Genomic DNA, 18340 nt, shown 5'->3' on the forward strand with positions numbered 1-18340 from the left:
AACACCCTTGAACTGTACATTATTGACGATACAGTACTGCCTCGAGTACCTTATTGCTTTTATAATACGGTTGCCTGTGACATTATAAATAGTAAGTATATATTAAGCTGCCTTTCATCTACCCTATTATAAATGGTGTTATTTGTTATGTCTTGCAGTGGGAAAGGTCAGGAGGTCGACAAGTTCCTGTCTGCGGCTCCATCGTCTCCTCTCAGAAAACAGGAAGTAGAAAACCTCAGGTAAAGGCACTCCTCTTTCTCTCACACATCAGCCATCCTCCAGGAGCGTTAAAGAACCAGTAGAACCCGGAGGCGTGACCTGTGAACTGTTTGATGCGTAGGTGCTCCATCCTGGCGTGCAGTGCTTACGTGGCCTTGGCGCTGGGGGACAACCTGATGGCTCTGAACCACGCGGAGAAGCTGCTGCATCAGACCAAGGTGTCGGGCTCCCTCAAGTAAGTGTGGCCCGCCTCCAATGCCCAGCTGCTGGCTCCCCGGGCTCTGCTGGTATCTTCAGCAGTGTCCTGCTGCACTTTGGATCACTCAGCTGTCGTCCTCCCCCCCATGTTCAGGTTCCTGGGTCACCTCTATGCTGCTGAAGCCCTCATTTCATTGGACAGGATCTCTGACGCCATCGCTCACCTCAACCCGGAGAACGTCAGCGACGTGTCCATGGGGGTGCTGACCAGTGAGCAGGACCAAGGTGTGTCCACGCTGCTCTGCACAATGTCTTCCTCCTCCTCCTCCTCTAATGCTGGTTATGTTTCTGTCAACAGGCTCAGACAAAGGAGACGAGTCTGTGGAGTCCTGTGAGTCCATCTTGTTTGACCTTCATGCACACACTCCTATAGCTGTGTGTGTGCTACTCCTATAACTGTGTGTGTGTGCTACTCCTATGACTGTGTGTGTGCTACTCCTATGACTGTGTGTGTGTGTGCTACTCCTATGACGGTGTGTGTGTGCTACTCCTATGACTGTGTGTGTGCTACTCCTATGACTGTGTGTGTGCTACTCCTATGACTGTGTGTGCTACTCCTATAACTGTGTGTGTGCTACTCCTGTGACTGTGTGTACTACTCCTGTGACTGTGTGTGCTACTCCTATGACTGTGTGTGTGCTACTCCTATGACTGTGTGTGTGCTACTCCTATAACTGTGTGTGTGCTACTCCTATGACTGTGTGTGCTACTCCTATGACTGTGTGTGCTACTCCTATGACTGTGTGTGTGTGCTACTCCTATGACTGTGTGTGTGTGCTACTCCTGTGACTGTGTGTGTGCTACTCCTGCGACTGTGTGTGTGCTACACCTGCGACTGTGTGTGTGCTACTCCTGCGACTGTGTGTGTGCTACTCCTACAACTGTGTGTGTGCTACTCCTACGACTGTGTGTGCGTGCTACTCCTACGACTGTGTGTGTGCTACTCCTACGACTGTGTGCTACTCCTATGACTGTGTGTGTGCTACTCCTACGACTGTGTGTGATACTCCTACGACTGTGTGTGTGCTACTCCTACGACTGTGTGTGTGTGCTACTCATGTGTGTGTGTGTGCTACTCCTATGACTGTGTGTGCTACTCCTGTGACTGTGTGTGTGTGCTACTCCTGTGACTGTGTGCTACTCCTATGACTGTGTGTGTGTGTGCTACTCCTATAACTGTGTGTGTGCTACTCCTATGACTGTGTGTGTGCTACTCCTATGACAGTGTGTGTGTGCTACTCCTATGACGGTGTGTGTGTGCTACTCCTATGACTGTGTGTGTGTGCTACTCCTATGACTGTGTGTGTGTGCTACTCCTATGACTGTGTGTGTGCTACTCCTATGACTGTGTGTGTGCTACTCCTATGACTGTGTGCTACTCCTATGACTGTGTGTGTGTGCTACTCCTATGACTGTGTGTGTGCTACTCCTATGACTGTGTGTGTGTGCTACTCCTATGACTGTGTGTGTGCTACTCCTACGACTGTGTGTGTGCTACTCCTATGACTGTGTGTGTGTGCTACTCCTATGACTGTGTGTGTGTGCTACTCCTATAACTGTGTGTGTGCTACTCCTATGACTGTGTGTGTGTGCTACTCCTATGACTGTGTGTGTGTGCTACTCCTATGACTGTGTGTGCTACTCCTATAACTGTGTGTGTGCTACTCCTGTGACTGTGTGTACTACTCCTGTGACTGTGTGTGCTACTCCTATGACTGTGTGTGTGCTACTCCTATGACTGTGTGTGCTACTCCTATAACTGTGTGTGTGCTACTCCTATGACTGTGTGTGCTACTCCTATGACTGTGTGTGCTACTCCTATGACTGTGTGTGTGTGCTACTCCTATGACTGTGTGTGTGTGCTACTCCTGTGACTGTGTGTGTGCTACTCCTGCGACTGTGTGTGTGCTACACCTGCGACTGTGTGTGTGCTACTCCTGCGACTGTGTGTGTGCTACTCCTACAACTGTGTGTGTGCTACTCCTACGACTGTGTGTGCGTGCTACTCCTACGACTGTGTGTGTGCTACTCCTACGACTGTGTGCTACTCCTATGACTGTGTGTGTGCTACTCCTACGACTGTGTGCTACTCCTACGACTGTGTGTGTGCTACTCCTACGACTGTGTGTGTGTGCTACTCATGTGTGTGTGTGTGCTACTCCTATGACTGTGTGTGCTACTCCTGTGACTGTGTGTGTGTGCTACTCCTGTGACTGTGTGCTACTCCTATGACTGTGTGTGTGTGTGCTACTCCTATAACTGTGTGTGTGCTACTCCTATGACTGTGTGTGTGCTACTCCTATGACGGTGTGTGTGTGCTACTCCTATGACTGTGTGTGTGTGCTACTCCTATGACTGTGTGTGTGTGCTACTCCTATGACTGTGTGTGTGTGCTACTCCTATGACTGTGTGTGTGTGCTACTCCTATGACTGTGTGTGTGTGCTACTCCTATGACTGTGTGTGTGCTACTCCTATGACTGTGTGTGTGCTACTCCTATGACTGTGTGTGTGCTACTCCTATGACTGTGTGCTACTCCTATGACTGTGTGTGTGCTACTCCTATGACTGTGTGCTACTCCTATGACTGTGTGCTACTCCTATGACTGTGTGTGTGTGCTACTCCTATGACTGTGTGTGTGTGCTACTCCTATGACTGTGTGTGTGTGCTACTCCTATGACTGTGTGTGTGCTACTCCTACGACTGTGTGTGTGCTACTCCTACGACTGTGTGTGTGCTACTCCTATGACTGTGTGTGTGTGCTACTCCTATAACTGTGTGTGTGTGCTACTCCTACGACTGTGTGTGTGCTACTCCTATGACTGTGTGTGTGCTACTCCTATGACTGTGTGTGTGCTACTCCTATGACTGTGTGTGTGTGCGCTACTTCTATGACGGTGTGTGTGCGCTACTCCTATGACTGTGTGTGTGCGCTACTCCTATGACTGTGTGTGTGTGCGCTACTCCTATGACTGTGTGTGTGCTACTCCTATGACTGTGTGTGTGCTACTCCTATGACGGTGTGTGTGTGCTACTCCTATGACGGTGTGTGTGTGTGCTACTCCTATGACGGTGTGTGTGTGTGCTACTCCTATGACTGTGTGTGTGTGCTACTCCTATGACTGTGTGTGTGCTACTCCTATAACTGTGTGCTACTCCTATGACTGTGTGTGCTACTCCTATGACTGTGTGTGCTACTCCTATGACTGTGTGTGCTACTCCTATGACGGTGTGTGTGTGCTACTCCTATGACGGTGTGTGTGTGCTACTCCTATGACGGTGTGTGTGTGCTACTCCTATGACGGTGTGTGTGTGTGCTACTCCTATGACTGTGTGTGTGCGCTACTCCTATGACTGTGTGTGTGTGCTACTCCTGACTGTGTGTGTTCTACGACTGTGTGTGTGTGTGCTACGACGGTGTGTGTGTGCTACTCCTATAACTGTGTGTGTGCTACTCCTATGACTGTGTGCTACGACTGTGTGTGCTACTCCTATAACTGTGTGTGTGCTACTCCTATGACTGTGTGCGCTACTCCTATGACTGTGTGTGTGCTACTCCTATGACTGTGTGCTACTCCTATGACTGTGTGTGCTACTCCTATGACTGTGTGCTACTCCTATGACGGTGTGTGTGTGCTACTCCTATGACGGTGTGTGTGTGCTACTCCTATGACGGTGTGTGTGTGCTACTCCTATGACGGTGTGTGTGTGCTACTCCTATGACGGTGTGTGTGTGCTACTCCTATGACTGTGTGTGTGTGTGTGCTACTCCTATGACTGTGTGTGTGTGTGCTACTCCTATGACTGTGTGTGTGTGCTACTCCTATGACTGTGTGTGTGCTACTCCTGACTGTGTGTGTGCTACGACGGTGTGTGTGTGTGCTACGACGGTGTGTGTGTGCTACGACGGTGTGTGTGTGCTACTCCTATAACTGTGTGTGTGCTACTCCTATGACTGTGTGCTACGACTGTGTGTGCTACTCCTATAACTGTGTGTGTGCTACTCCTATGACTGTGTGCGCTACTCCTGTGACTGTGTGTGCTACTCCTATGACTGTGTGCTACTCCTATGGCTGTGTGTGTGTGTGCTACTCCTGTGACTGTGTGTGTGCTACTCCTATGACTGTGTGTGTGTGCTACTCCTATGACTGTGTGTGTGTGCTACTCCTATGACTGTGTGTGTGTGCTACTCCTATGACTGTGTGTGTGCTACTCCTATGACTGTGTGTGTGTGCTACTCCTATGACTGTGTGTGTGTGCTACTCCTATGACTGTGTGTGTGTGCTACTCCTATGACTGTGTGTGTGCTACTCCTATGACTGTGTGTGTGCTACTCCTGTGACTGTGTGCTACTCCTGTGACTGTGTGTGCTACTCCTGTGACTGTGTGTGCTACTCCTGTGACTGTGTGTGCTACTCCTGTGACTGTGTGCTACTCCTGTGACTGTGTGCTACTCCTGTGACTGTGTGCTACTCCTGTGACTGTGTGCTACTCCTGTGACTGTGCAGCAGGGAAGCAGCCCCCCCTGTGCTACCCCAGCAGTGTGACTGCAGCTCGCTCCATGATGCTCTTCAACCTGGGCAGTGCCTACTGCCTGAGGAGCGAGTACGAGAAGGCCCGCAAGTGTCTGCAACAGGTAACCACGGAGACAGCAGGGCCAGTCAAATGCAGCGTGGAGTGAGGGGCACTGCAGTGGAATAGTCCATAATGACCTCTCACCTACCCACCTTTCCTTGAACTGTGGAAAACGTCACGGGGTCAAGGAAAGATGGAGAGGAGTGAGGAAGAGATGACGGGCGGTCACTAACGGCGTAGTCGTGACGACGGCAGGCGCATGTAGACGTCAGTCTGCCTGGGTGACGGGCGAGAGCGTCCTCTGCAGGCGCTGAGAGACTCACAGCTGAGGCTTTTATTTGGCCTAATTTAATGAAATCAAACTCTTTGGTCCAGCTTTCAATGTGATGTGACCAAGAACACACTAAATGACGGTGCAACATAAAAAGGAAATGATTTAACAGCACACAATATGAACATGAAAAAACACATTTGCAATGCGCAGGCTGGTGAGCTACCATATTCACTGTTGTATTCATCAACTGTTGTATTCATCAACTGTTGTATTCATCAACTGTTGTATTCATCAACCGTATTCAAGCATAATTTTAGCAAAATGTTAGAAATGATCTCTTTGAATGATACAAAATCAGTTGAGTTTTTACTTTGTAACATATCTGAATTGGTAAAGTTATTTGGATGTGGTCAGAAATGTCCTGAACACATGAATATCAATCAGATATATAATTACATTAATTATCTTTCCATTAATCCTCAAATCAAATGATAAATACACTTAACACACTTGAGTTGTATTTTCTCTATAACTCACTAGTTGAAGGTCACATGTTTTACTTCATGAGAATATAATTAATGTAATCTTATTTCCATATATGCTACGATATCTTCTTTTGAAAACCGGATGTTGTGTCACATGGATCTTTGGATCCTTCCGGTCTGGTCGTTTGAATGTGTGTAACCTGAATGTCAGCGTGGAGGTGAACGACGTGTCAGCGTCTGTGATTCAACTACAGAGACCCGAGAGTCTGCTGAGTTGCTCGCTTTGACGTGACTGTAATCAGTCTGGAGTTGCGTTCGCGTGGCTTGAGGAGTCGGTCCATTGGGCGCAGGTCAGTTGCATGCCCTTATAAGGGAGCACAGCTGAGAACGCTGCTGAGGGAACCCACGGTCCAGGCTCATGAATCAGGCGGAGATCTTTTCTGACGTCTTCCGAAGTCCGTAAGAAAACATTTCAGAAGACGCTTCAGAAAATGTTCGAGCTTGAGGCAACGTGTTTCTGAATTTATTTTGGAGATCGACCGGTCGATCGTGATCAACGGGTTGGCGACCACTGATCTATGTTATGGTTTATATTCAGATTATAATCCGATCATAAGAATATGCAGACAACAGTTTATCGGTGTGAACTGGAAGTGTTGGCTTGATAGTGTATTTATTGTAACGTGACAAAATAGTTGATTCAACAGATGATGATCAGAAACGTGACTCGGACCGAAGAGCTCGTCCAGTTTAACCCTTTCACCAAAGCTCCTGTAGCTGAAGTCAAGTAAAAGAGTGAGGCTGAAGCTGCAGTCCAGCGCCAGAGAATATCAAATACTGCAGTTTGATCACTTTACAGCAGTTTGATCACTTTACAGCAGTTTGATCACTTTACAGCAGTTTGATCACTTTACAGCAGTTTGATCACTTTACAGCAGTTGTCAGCAACCACAATGTAACATCAGTAGTTTTCCAGCAGGTTTAACAGATTATTGAAAGTATTTCCAAGTTAGATCAACGGTTATTTCCATGATCTGCGTTTGTCTTCATGATCGTTTTCGTGAACGGCCGAATGATACGTCACTTTAAAAGTTGCTGCCGCAAGGAATTGTGGGTCGGCATTATCTCCTTTCCTTTGGTAAAGGCAGGTCCAGTGTTTCCTATGCTAAAGGAGCTAAGTTAGGAAGCATTGAGGCTCCTTTGCGTTTAGTGAATTCCACCAGCTCTCATCATGGCGGCCACTTGGGTACTTCAGGTCATTTCTCTCAGTTAGAACCTTCCTCGCCAAAAAGGGCTATTCCACTTCCTCAGTGAAGGAGAGTTCCTCACTGTGTCTCACCAGGCTGCCTCCATGGTGAACACCAAGGAGATCCCTCCTGAAGCCATCCTGCTGGGCGTCTACCTGGAGCTGCAGAACGGTCAGAGCGACACGTCACGCACGCAAGCATAATACACTCACACACTTCTGTATTGCTGAAAAGCCTTCTTGCAGCTGATGAAGTCGTCGCGCTGACTTCCTGTTGTGCGTCCTGTGACTTCCTGTCCTGCGTCCTCAGGCAACACCCAGCTGGCGCTGCAGATCATCAAGCGGAACCAACTGCTGCCCACAGCGGTCCAGAGGGTCTCCCCAGAGTCCCGCAAGAAGCCCGTCCAGCTGCCCTCTCCCTTCACACAAGTTCAGCGCAAATGAGAGCCTACACACACCCACACACACCTCCCCCGACGAGCCCGGGTATTTATAAAGCTGCTCCTTCAGAATCAGGAGCCGTTGTAAAGCGGCTGTAACGGACTGAGACCAGCTGACTGTTCATTCGAACCAGTGTGTTATCTGAACAATGAAAATAAATTTTATTTACTGTAAGCCATGTGACATTTCTTTGGCCAGACGGGCTGTTGAACTAAGTACCGAGCGTCTTGATAACTATTTATATTGATGTATACAGCGTTAAAGACTAACTACCCTCACATGAAGCACTCAGTCGGCAGCTAATTTATTTCAGTGTTGAGTGGTGACATCTGGTGAGCCGTCATGCAGACGCACTGAGAACCTCACGGGGAAAGAACGTGAATACACTTCTATATTAATATAGAAACGGTCTCAATAAACAGTCGAGTCTGACGTGAGCACTTTAATTTAAGAGGAACAATCTTTTTGACCCACATCTTAGTCCACGTGCTGGGTTATATTTTCATGTGTAAATGCAGTCCGACTTTCAGATTTAAACATCAGTCGCCACATTGACTTCTGGGCACTTTTTAATGCTTTGTTAGTGTTTAAAACAGAAGCTTCAGTCATAGTGCAACCTCCTCAATCATTAGGGTCCACCACTGATCTTAGCTGTCAATCATATTCTCTCTTTTGGCTTCTCCAGTCAGAGGATCAAGTGCTTGTTGACGGTCAGCTTTAATAAATGTGTTTCTAATCTATATATTTGACCACCTGGCTAGAAGTTGTGTGAACCGGAAATGGCTCAAAACAAACTTCCTTCTGCTACTGGGCTGCAGCTCAGCCCTTCCAGTCCCAGGGGACACACAGGTCCCCGTCCTGCATGACGGAGTAGAAGTGTGAAACGCAGACGTGGAGGCCCTGCAGGAGGGGGGGCCTCTGCTCCAGCAGCCTCCTGCAGCACCGCAGCATCTGGACCGAGCTCACGCTGGACTCCTTGGACAGACTCCTCAGGGACAGCGTCTGGACACACTGCTGCAGCAGCGCCGCCTCCTCTGCCTGCAGCCTGGAGAGACAGACAGACTCTCCTTGAAACCAGTGTATTTGCTCCCGTTTCCCACCATTACAAGGGTGTGACTCACTGGTTTTTGCACTGGGTGCGTTGTCGGGCCTCGGGGGCGTGGCTCTGGAGGAAGACCTGCAGCTTGGGGGTGTCTGCGTTGGTGGGGATGATGAAGTGCCCCATCTGATGAAGGCTGGGGCTGCAGCGCTCACTGGGACACACGACAGGGAAAGAAGCTTCCATTACACTCCCAGTCTGACAATACACACCACAGAGATGTCACACAATGGCATCGAAACCTCTAAAGGTGATCAGATTAGGAAGTACATTATTGTATCTTTATTTAAAAATGTGCTTCATTAAATGTGTTAGGATCCTTTTATTACCTCTCTAATATGTATTTATGTTGCTTTGAAAACAGCCAAGTTTCTGACCAAAAACACTTTTGAACATGTGTTCCTGCTCCAAATGTTAAGTGGTGAGTGATGTCACCGCTTGCCGCTGCAGCCAATCAAAACGACCCAAAGAAGAAACGGGGACCTAATTAGACCTCATTGGGCCGTCCGGGCGCTGCTTCCTGAGAAGCACACAGCAGGGGGTCGTGTGTTCGAGGCCCTTGGACGGCGTACTTCTCCAGCAGCATGGTGAGGCCCTGCAGGCTCCTCGGGTGCAGGCGAAGCCGGCGGGACATCAGGCTCTTGTGGAAGGTGCTCAGGGTGCCGTAATGCTCGGCTATGGACTGCACCGGTCGCAGCCTCTCCATGTGGACCACCCGAATCCCCCCCAGGAGAAGGCCGATCCTCTCCTTCAGCCAGTCAGTCTGCTGCTGCAGGCGGCGGTAGCCGGGCAGCTGCTCCAACAGCTGCACACACAGCAGGAGGTCGGGTCAGACACCAGAGGAGGGAACGCACAACACGAGCAGCCGGAGCCTTACTTTGGTCCACTGGTGGTGGACGTCCGTGGTGCCCAGCAGGACGTGTCCGGAGGCGCTCATCCCCGACTGGTCAGCAAACACCACAGTGTGTCCTGGGGGGTAAACCAGATCAAACCAGTTCTACACGTGATACGGTTGTAATCCACGTGCCATTGACCCCTGACCGCTTTGGGGGACTGGGCGACTCCTTACCTTGCAGGTGGACCAGGGCCTCGGGGTTCTGCTGGGACAGCCGGCTCAGACTCTGGAGCTGGCAGCACCGGTGGGACACGCCCCAGCTGCGCTGCCACCTGCAGGACACCGAGTCTCAGAACAACACTCACCAGACCGGCTGACAGAAGGGTCTCATGAACCAGATGTCTTTTTATTGAGATTAAGACATCAACTTTCTTTCATAAGTATCTGCTTGTCTGAGCACGGCGCCGTGAGACGAGAACATGCGACGTACCTGATGTCCGACAGGTCAAATTTGTGACACAGTTCCTTCTTCAGTCTGTTCAGCTCGTCCCTCCGAGGAAGACTAGCGCTGTGCTTCTTCGTCGCCTCGGGCTCGTTGTTTCTCAGCCACGAGCTGACAAAGAAAAGATGACATGGAATCAGTTCTATAAAACTACGAGGAATCAATGTTTCATGGACGACCCAGAATGACCCCCCACTGTGCCGCCCTCAGCTTTTCACGGCCTAGCGCTCCAGTTTGTGCTCAGTAGCTCTCGTTTGTTTGCCTCCACTGGTGTTCATATTTATTTTAGGATATGAGGACAAAGGAAACTACGGTTGACGTGCACAGTGCACGAGACAAGCAGCCACTTGGCTTCTCCCATGCAGATCACAAACTATTGGACCAAGATCACCAGGCTGGAGACTCCAAACCAGGAATCCATTTTGTCAACAGCTGGCCACCAGAATGTCACATGTTCCCTAACGCTGCCGTTTAGGTTGCTTTGCTTCTCAATATCAATCAATATCTCTGCAACATATTTAGAAGGAAGAGATCTACATTCACTGTCTTTCAGAGCGCGAGGAGAAGCTCCTTAGCCTAGCGTAGCCCGGCCCCGTTAGCCTAGCGTAGCCCGGCCCCGTTAGCCTAGCGTAGCCCGGCTGTGCAGCGCTGTTCTGGTGTACTGCAGGTGGTACTAACATGAGCGACGGCTCCACACTCCTGGCCTGCTGCAGCGCCTCCTCCGGGTCTCTGAACCCGGTGAAGGTGTAGTAGCTCTTGTCCCACTTGATGGGTCTGTCGGGCCGCCCCGCCCCGCCCGGCCTCCTGGACGCGTCTGCACCGGCCTCCAGCCCCGACATGTGCTCCACGGGCAGCCGGCAGCAGCTCAACACGCTCGTCACCGCGCTCAGGACGTCGCCCGTGTGCAGCGTGAAACTCACAGACCGGAACCCTGCGAAGCAGACGGGAGCAACGAGGGAACATTATGAGCAACGAGGGAACATTATGAGGCAACAGGAGAACATTATGAGCAACGGGGGAACAAACATTATGAGCAACAGGGGAACAAACATTATGAGCAACGGGGGAACAAACATTATGAGCAACGGGGGAACAAACATTATGAGCAACGGGGGAACAAACATTATGAGCAACGGGGGAACAAACATTATGAGCAACGGGGGAACAAACATTGAGAGCAACAGGGGAACAAACATTGAGAGCAACGGGGGAACAAACATTATGAGCAACGGGGGAACAAACATTATGAGCAACGGGGGAACAAACATTGAGAGCAACGAGGGAACAAACATTATGAGCAACGGGGGAACAAACATTATGAGCAACAGGGGAACAAACATTATGAGCAACAGGGGAACAAACATTGAGAGCAACAGGGGAACAAACATTGAGAGCAACTAGGTAGCATTATGAGCGCAATGAGTGAACATTGAGGTAAGTAGGGAGCATTATGAGCAGCGAGGAAACATGAGGGAACAAGGGAACATGAGGGCAGAGAGGGAACAATATGAGCAACGAGGGAACATTATTAAGGAACTAGGAAACATCATGAGCGGTGAGGGAACAAGGGAACATTAAGCGGGCAGAGAAGGAACATTAAGAGGGCGGAGAGGGAACCCGAGGCGAGGAGATCCGGCTGCACATCGCTGCCGTCCTCTGTGGCCCGGACGTAGAAGGTGAGCTTCATTGGCTGAAGGGAGCGAGCGCCGGGCTTCTGCAGGCTGTCCAGAAAGCCGTTCAGCTTCTTCAACGAGTTCTCGTTCACTTCCTGTGAAACGCAACATTGAATGAAACACGGTCAGGCATGAAAACAGGAAAAACATTCTTTGCATGGTGATAGTTAGTCCTGATGCTGACAGACTGTGGTCCTGGTAAAGCATGCGCCGCGGGGGATCCGACCACAAGGGGGCCGCTCTCTCACACCTGGCATTAGAACCAGACTTGGGACCGGGTCTCGCTCTACATGCAGATCAAGAACACAAGGCCGACACCGCAGACTGGAGCGATAACCTCCACTCACATTTTTATCAAACCAAAAACTACAAGCTTATTGTTGAGTGACAGATCTGAAGAGGCCGTTGTACCAAAGGGGATCCGGGTGCACGGAAGTCACGACTAGTGATGGCGAGATGAAGCTTCCTGAAGCATTGAAGCTTTCCATCCAATCGGTTCGCTCATGTACCGGAGCTTCATGGGGCTTCATTTGCTCTACTGCGCCACCAAGTGGACAATAGATGTAAAACAGGCAGAGTGATCATAACGACACCATGGCTTTGTGTGTGAAGCTTTAAATGGAATAAATTATGTTTGTGACGCCAATACATCAATTATTAACTTATTAATATTGTGTCTATCTTTATGATATAATGGCGGGGTCAAAATCAAAACTCGAAACAAATTGGGAGAGGGTTGTGATGTGACTGTGAGTCAGTGGTTAGAATATCTGACTTTCAGTCAGAGGATTGGTGTTTCAAGCCTCGGCTCCGTTAGTCCATGTTGATGAGTACAATTCTTTAAGTAAAAATAAGAACTTTTCCACTGTGCTGGGCTTTTTGAGACTATTTCGCCTGCTTTATAAAATACCCTTTCACAGGCACACATGAAGCTGGTACAGAGAGGAAGGGGGGAAATCCATTGAGTTTCGCTGCCCCTTATATTTCAATTCACACGGCAAACCCACCAACTATTTTCTGAATCAGTCACGTGGTCCGGCCGGCTCAGAGGCTTCCAACGTCACCGCATACGTCATCGACACAAGCCTCGATACGCGCTTCACCAAAATCTATCTGATTACTCGACACGCGCATCGAAGCCTCGACACGAAAGGACACATCACTAGTCACGACCCCCTGCACCCGGATCCACCTCACAATGGGGAGTGATGGGATCTCAATGCGTCCTGGGTTGCAGCCACAGCATACAGCTGATCCCCCACGACACAGGCCATGTGGGCGTCGCCCTGTTGCTGCAAACAGAGACCTGCAGCCCCCCGACCACCTGAACCCCGTGACGGCTCCCGCCAGGAGCTCCACGCCACATCAGACGTATTCATGAGACACAGGAGACCGACCCGTTCTCTGGGATATTGACCGAAGAAGTCGGGATGGACGGCGAAGTAGAAGGGTCTGAGAGCGTTGGCGGCGTCGGCCCCCGACAGAGCTCTCCGATGGACCAGATGTGTGGCCACATGTTTCCTCTCCAGCCTGCAGAGAAAACGAGGTGCAGGGTCACCGTTAGTCCTTTAGGTCACGATCTTACTGCCTCATAGGTTTAGGGCACTGAAAGAGGTTTCACTTTGTTGCCTCAAGGATGCAAACAGACCAAGTGGAAAACAGCTCTCGCTCTCATTCATATATATATATATATATATATATATATATATATATATATATATATATATATATATATATGAGAAAGAGGGATGTGTGAAAAAGTGCATGCCCCCTTCCTGATTTCTTATCTTTTTGCATGTTTGTCACACTTAAATGTTTCAGATCAAACACATTTAAATATTAGACAAAGATAGCACAAGTAAACACAAAATGCAGTTTTTAAATAAAGGTTTTTATTATTAAGGAAAAAAATAAATCCAAACCTACATGGCCCTGTGTGAAAGTGATTGCCCCCCCTGTTAAAACATAAATGAACTGTGGTTTATCACATCTTTGGAAAGCTGAGTTCAATTTCTCTAGCCACACCCAGGCCTGATACTGCCACACCTGTTCAAGAAATCACTTAAAGAGGACCTGCCTGACAAAGTGAGGGAGACCAAAAGATCCTCAAAAGCTAGACTTCATGCTGCGATCCAAAGAAATTCAGCAACAAATGAGAAACAAAGTAATTGAGATCTATCAGTCTGGAAAAGCTCACAAAGCCATTTCTAAAGCTTTGGGACTCCAGTGAACCACAGTGAGAGACATTATCCACAGATGGCGAAAACATGGAACAGTGGTGAACCTTCCCAGGAGCGGCCGGCCGACCACAATTACCCCAAGAGCGCAGCGACGACTCATCCAAGAGGTCACAAAAGACCCCAGAACAACATCCAAAGAACTGCAGGCCTCACTTGCCTCATTAAGGTCAGTGTTCATGACCCCACCACAGAGAGACTGGGATCAAAGGCCTGCATGGCTGGGTGCAAGACGAAAACCACTGCTGAGCAAAAAGAACAGAAAGGCTCGTCTCAGTTTTGGGAAAATACTGTGGACTGACGAGACAAAAGTTGAACTTTTTGGAAGGTGTATGTCCCATTACATCTGGCGTAACAGTAACACGGCGTTTCAGAAAAGGATCATCCTACCAACAGTAAAACATGGGGGTGCTACTGTGATGTCTGGGGCGGTTTTGCTGCTTCAGGACCTGGAAGACTTGCTGTGGTAAATGGAACCATGAATTCTGCTGTCTACCAAAACATCCTGAAGGAGAATGTCCATCTGTCCGTGACCTCAAGCTGAGGCGCACTTGGGTTCTGCAGCAGGACAATGATCCAAAACACACCAGCAAGTCCACCTCTGAATGGCTTAAGAACAACCAAATGGAGACTTTGGAGTGGCCTAGTCAAGGTCCCGCCCTGAATCCGATGGAGATGCTGTGTCGTGACCTTTTAAAGAGGCGGTTTATACTCAAACCCTCCAATGAGGCTGAATTACAACCATTCTGCAAAGACGAGTCGGACAAAATTGCTCTACAGCGCTGTAGAAGACTCATTGCCAGTTATCGCAAACGCTTGTTTGCAGTTGTTGCTGCTAAGGGTTGCCCAACCAGTTATAGGTTTAGGGGGCAATGTAGGTTTGGATTTTTTTCCCCCTTAATAATAAAAAACATTTAAAAACTGCATTTTGTTATCTTTGTCTAATATTTAAATGTGTTTGATCTGAAACATTTAAGTGTGACAAACATGCAAAAAGTTAAGAAATCAGGAAGGGGGCGTGCACTTTTTCACACGAGAGATTCTATCACCCAGTTTAGTGGTTTTAAAAGTTGACGAGTTTGCCTCCCTGGTTGTGAGTGTATCCTCACTTAAATGATGTCATTACTATTGACCTGTAGTGCACACAGCCGCTTATATCATTATATTGACAAGGTCATAGCGTGTTATTGTAGTTTTTCAAAGGTTACTGGTCTTAACTGAGCATCACATGACATGTTGACATAAAGCCACGAGTCGTCGATTTACTCTTTAACCCAAGAAGCCTCACTCGCGTCAGACGTCGCTGACTCCTTGGGGTTAGGGGCTAGGAGCTAGGAGCTAGGAGCTAGGGCTTAGGGTGAGGTGACCCGGATCTGCAGGTCAACAAGCACCGGGCTCAGAGCAGTGCTACCTAATGGTGTATCTCAGGAAGGAGTTGACCGACATTGCTGCTGCAGGTCTAGCAGCGGTCAGCAGAAGGCATCAGATCCTGGTCTCCTGTCCTGCCCGGAGCGCCTCTCACAGCTCTGGAGACCAGGACTCGCTCCTCACACACGAAGTCCACTTATCCAACTCAAACAGAAAGCGACGTCGCTGCAACAGTTAGTGCAACGTGTCGCTGAGTTCCGGTTTGCTCCGTGACTTCTCCTCAATGACAGCAGCCGGACATGGCTCCCTGTGGGCGGGTCAGCGGTCACCGTCGGGCCGGCGCGAGCTCGACATGACGTCACAAGTAACAGTGTTAACGTCCCCCGGTGACTCGGCGCCTCACCGCGGGACCGCTGCGTTACTGAGCGGCCTTCTTCCTTCTTCCTTCTTCCTTCTTCTCCGACTACTTGCTTTTCTTCTTCGTCTACTTCCGCTGGCGGAGCGGCCGCGCGACTCCGCCCCCTGCTGGACTGGAGGAGCGTTACGGTTCGAGTTGTATTGATTTTAAAGATTTTAAATGACCTGTAAAGTTTCCAGGAAGTCAGAACCAATGTTGTACCATACACGTATGGTTATAGTTATGGTTATACATGTACATAACCATAACTATATACATAACCATATCAGCGTCGGAAATACACGAGGGCAAAGGGCAAAACTGCCCCTAAGAAATATAATTTTGCCCCTGATATCGATAGAAGGGGGAAAAAATGCCCCCATAAATTCCTCTAATAATTATGATAATTTAATTAACTTAGAAATGTAATGAAATTAGAAATGCGCCGTCCGCGTTTAAATCAGACGTCTGGACTTCCTGTCACTCGCAGCGCCGCTGCTCTCAGCTGTTGCGCAACACGCAGGACAACATGCGGACAGGCCGCTGCTCGAAGACCTCACACTGCTGCTGGGCCCTGTTCCTCGTACCTGGCTAAACAAAGTCAAGCAAATGTCCTCATCTCCATCTTAAATGAGCGAGATGATTGACATCAGGCTGTCTGGGTTTCTTCACGGCTGATCCGCTGAAACGTCTCGTTCATTCTAGCCAGACGTCAGTCATCTGATAAATGCGCCGCTCCTCTTCAGAAGGATAATAATGGAGCACTGACACCAGAGGAACCTCTTTTTATTCATCTGCTGAGAAGCAGGAGATGATCATGAAGGCATATGAGGAAGTCAGTACCGTAGTCATTCACAGCAAACGCGTTGCGAATATTCCAACGTTTTTGCAACATTGTTGCCGTGAACCCCGATGCAGAAAATACATACTACAAAAATATTCACTGACTTCACTTTTATGAATTATAGCATTGCCAAAATAATGTCATACAGCAATGGGCTCCCCTTGTTGTACTACAGTTGTCCTTTTGAAGAAATATGATTTCTTTGATTTTTTTTATTAATATTTCATTAATATTAATATGCTATAGCGTCACAGTAATACAGTTTAAAAAGACAAAAATCAGTTCCTACATCATTGGGATCCCCCTTGATGTACTACTGTTATAGAGCACACTCTATACTCATAACTAATAAGATGACACGGTGGTTTCAAATAACGTGCATTTCTTTACTGAATCGTTCACAGGACAAAATACCCAGCATTCTACACGGGTTAACAGTGGGGCACTACGGATGCCCCAGAGGGAACAAACACAATTGAATAACAATACACAACAACTAGTTGTCTTTTTAAAGAAATATAATTTCTATGATTTTTTATTAATATGCTATAGTGTCACAGTAATACAGTTTAAAAAGACAAATCCTGTCCTAGATCATTGGGCTCTCCCTTATTGTACGACAGTTGTCCTTTTGAAGAAATATGTTTTCTATGAATTTTTATTAATATGCTATAGCGTCACAGTAATACAGTTTAAAAAGACACAAATCATGTCCTAGATCAGTGGGCTCCCCCTTGCTGTACTACAGTTGTCCTTTTGAAGAAATATGATTTTATTAATATTTAAAAAGCGGGAAAAGCTTATGCCGGGGTGCTGGAAGGGAGGCTCCGACCGCTTGTCGAACCTCAGATTCAAGACGAACAGTGCGGATTCCGTCCCGGTCGTGGAACAGTGGACCAGCTCTTTACCCTCGCAAGACTACTGGAGGGGTCCTGGGAGTTCGCCCAACCAGTCTACATGTGCTTTGTAGACCTGGAGAAGGCTTTCGACCGGGTCCCTCTGGGGTTTTTGTGGGGGGTGCTGCGGGAGTATGGGGTGCCGGACCCGTTGGCACGGGCCATCCGGTCTCTGTACGCCTGCAGTAGGAGCTGTGTTCGTATCCTCGGTAATAAGTCAGACACGTTCCCGGTGGGTGTTGGCCTCCGCCAGGGCTGCCCTTTATCACCGGTCCTGTTCGTGACCTTCATGGACAGGATATCTAGGCGCAGCCAGGGGGCGGAGAGGATCCGGTTCGGGGGTCTCGGGATCGCCTCTCTGCTGTTCGCGGATGATGTGGTCCTGTTTGCCTCCTCGGACTGTGACCTCCAGCATTCACTGGGGCGTTTTGCAGCCGAGTGTGAAGTGGCAGGGATGAGAGTTAGCGCCTCCAAATCTGAGGCTATGGTGCTCTGCCGGAAACCGGTGGATTGCTCCCTCCAGGTGGGGACAAACTGCCTACCCCAAGCGAAGGAGTTCAAGTATCTCGGGGTCTTGTTCACGAGTGAGGGTAAGGTGGAGCGGGAGATCGACAGACGGATCGGTGCGGCTGCAGCAGTAAAACAGGCGCTGTACCGGTCCGTCTTGGTGAAGAGGAGCTGAGCTGGAAGGCGAAGCTCTCCATTTACTGGTCGGTCTATGTTCCAAAGCTCACCTATGGTCACGAACTCTGGGTCGTGACCGAAAGAACGAGATCTCGGATACAAGCGGCCGAAATGAGCTTCCTCCGCAGGGTGGCCGGGCTCACCCTTAGAGATAGGGTAAGGAGCTCGGACATCAGGAGGGAGCTTGGAGTCGAGTCGCTGCTCCTTCGTGTCGAAAAGAGTCAGCTGAGGTGGTTCAGCATCTAGTCAGGATGCCTCCTGGACGCCTCCCATTAGAGGTTTTCCAGGCACGTCCAGCTGGTAGGAGA

The 18340-nt window shown here is 49.0% G+C and overlaps 2 protein-coding genes across 5 annotated transcripts in view; one reads left to right on the forward strand and one right to left on the reverse strand.

Annotated features, from left to right (window-relative positions):
- cnot10 (CCR4-NOT transcription complex, subunit 10) overlaps positions 1-7671 on the forward strand; it is a 17576-nt gene extending 9905 nt beyond the window's left edge. For all 3 annotated transcript variants that reach the window (XM_079228119.1, XM_079228117.1, XM_079228118.1), the window contains 7 exons: positions 159-239; positions 341-454; positions 572-702; positions 776-808; positions 4985-5112; positions 7153-7228; positions 7367-7671. In XM_079228119.1, coding sequence (XP_079084245.1) covers positions 159-239; positions 341-454; positions 572-702; positions 776-808; positions 4985-5112; positions 7153-7228; positions 7367-7500 — 697 coding nt within the window. In that variant the 3' untranslated portion in view covers positions 7501-7671. The remainder of the gene's footprint in view (positions 1-158; positions 240-340; positions 455-571; positions 703-775; positions 809-4984; positions 5113-7152; positions 7229-7366) is intronic.
- Positions 7672-7749: 78 nt separating this feature from the next.
- Positions 7750-15644, reverse strand: tcaim (T cell activation inhibitor, mitochondrial). Of its 2 annotated transcripts, XM_079228121.1 has the most exons (10): positions 15255-15644; positions 13004-13136; positions 11551-11701; positions 10612-10864; positions 9922-10044; positions 9666-9763; positions 9474-9565; positions 9169-9401; positions 8619-8750; positions 7750-8542 (listed from the first exon to the last, which is right to left on the reverse strand). In XM_079228121.1, the coding sequence occupies exons 1-10, from the start codon at positions 15287-15289 to the stop codon at positions 8317-8319; spliced, it is 1476 nt and encodes a 491-aa protein (XP_079084247.1). In that variant the 5' UTR covers positions 15290-15644; the 3' UTR covers positions 7750-8316. The 2 variants fall into 2 exon arrangements, with proteins under 2 accessions (XP_079084247.1, XP_079084246.1); XM_079228120.1 differs by lacking the exon at positions 7750-8542 and having other exon boundaries at positions 8618-8750; positions 9090-9401.
- Between the last annotated feature and the right edge of the window lie 2696 nt (positions 15645-18340).

The sequence above is a fragment of the Taurulus bubalis genome, assembly GCF_910589615.1.
Source record: "Taurulus bubalis genome assembly, chromosome: 12".
NCBI classification, from domain to species: domain Eukaryota; kingdom Metazoa; phylum Chordata; class Actinopteri; order Perciformes; family Cottidae; genus Taurulus; species Taurulus bubalis.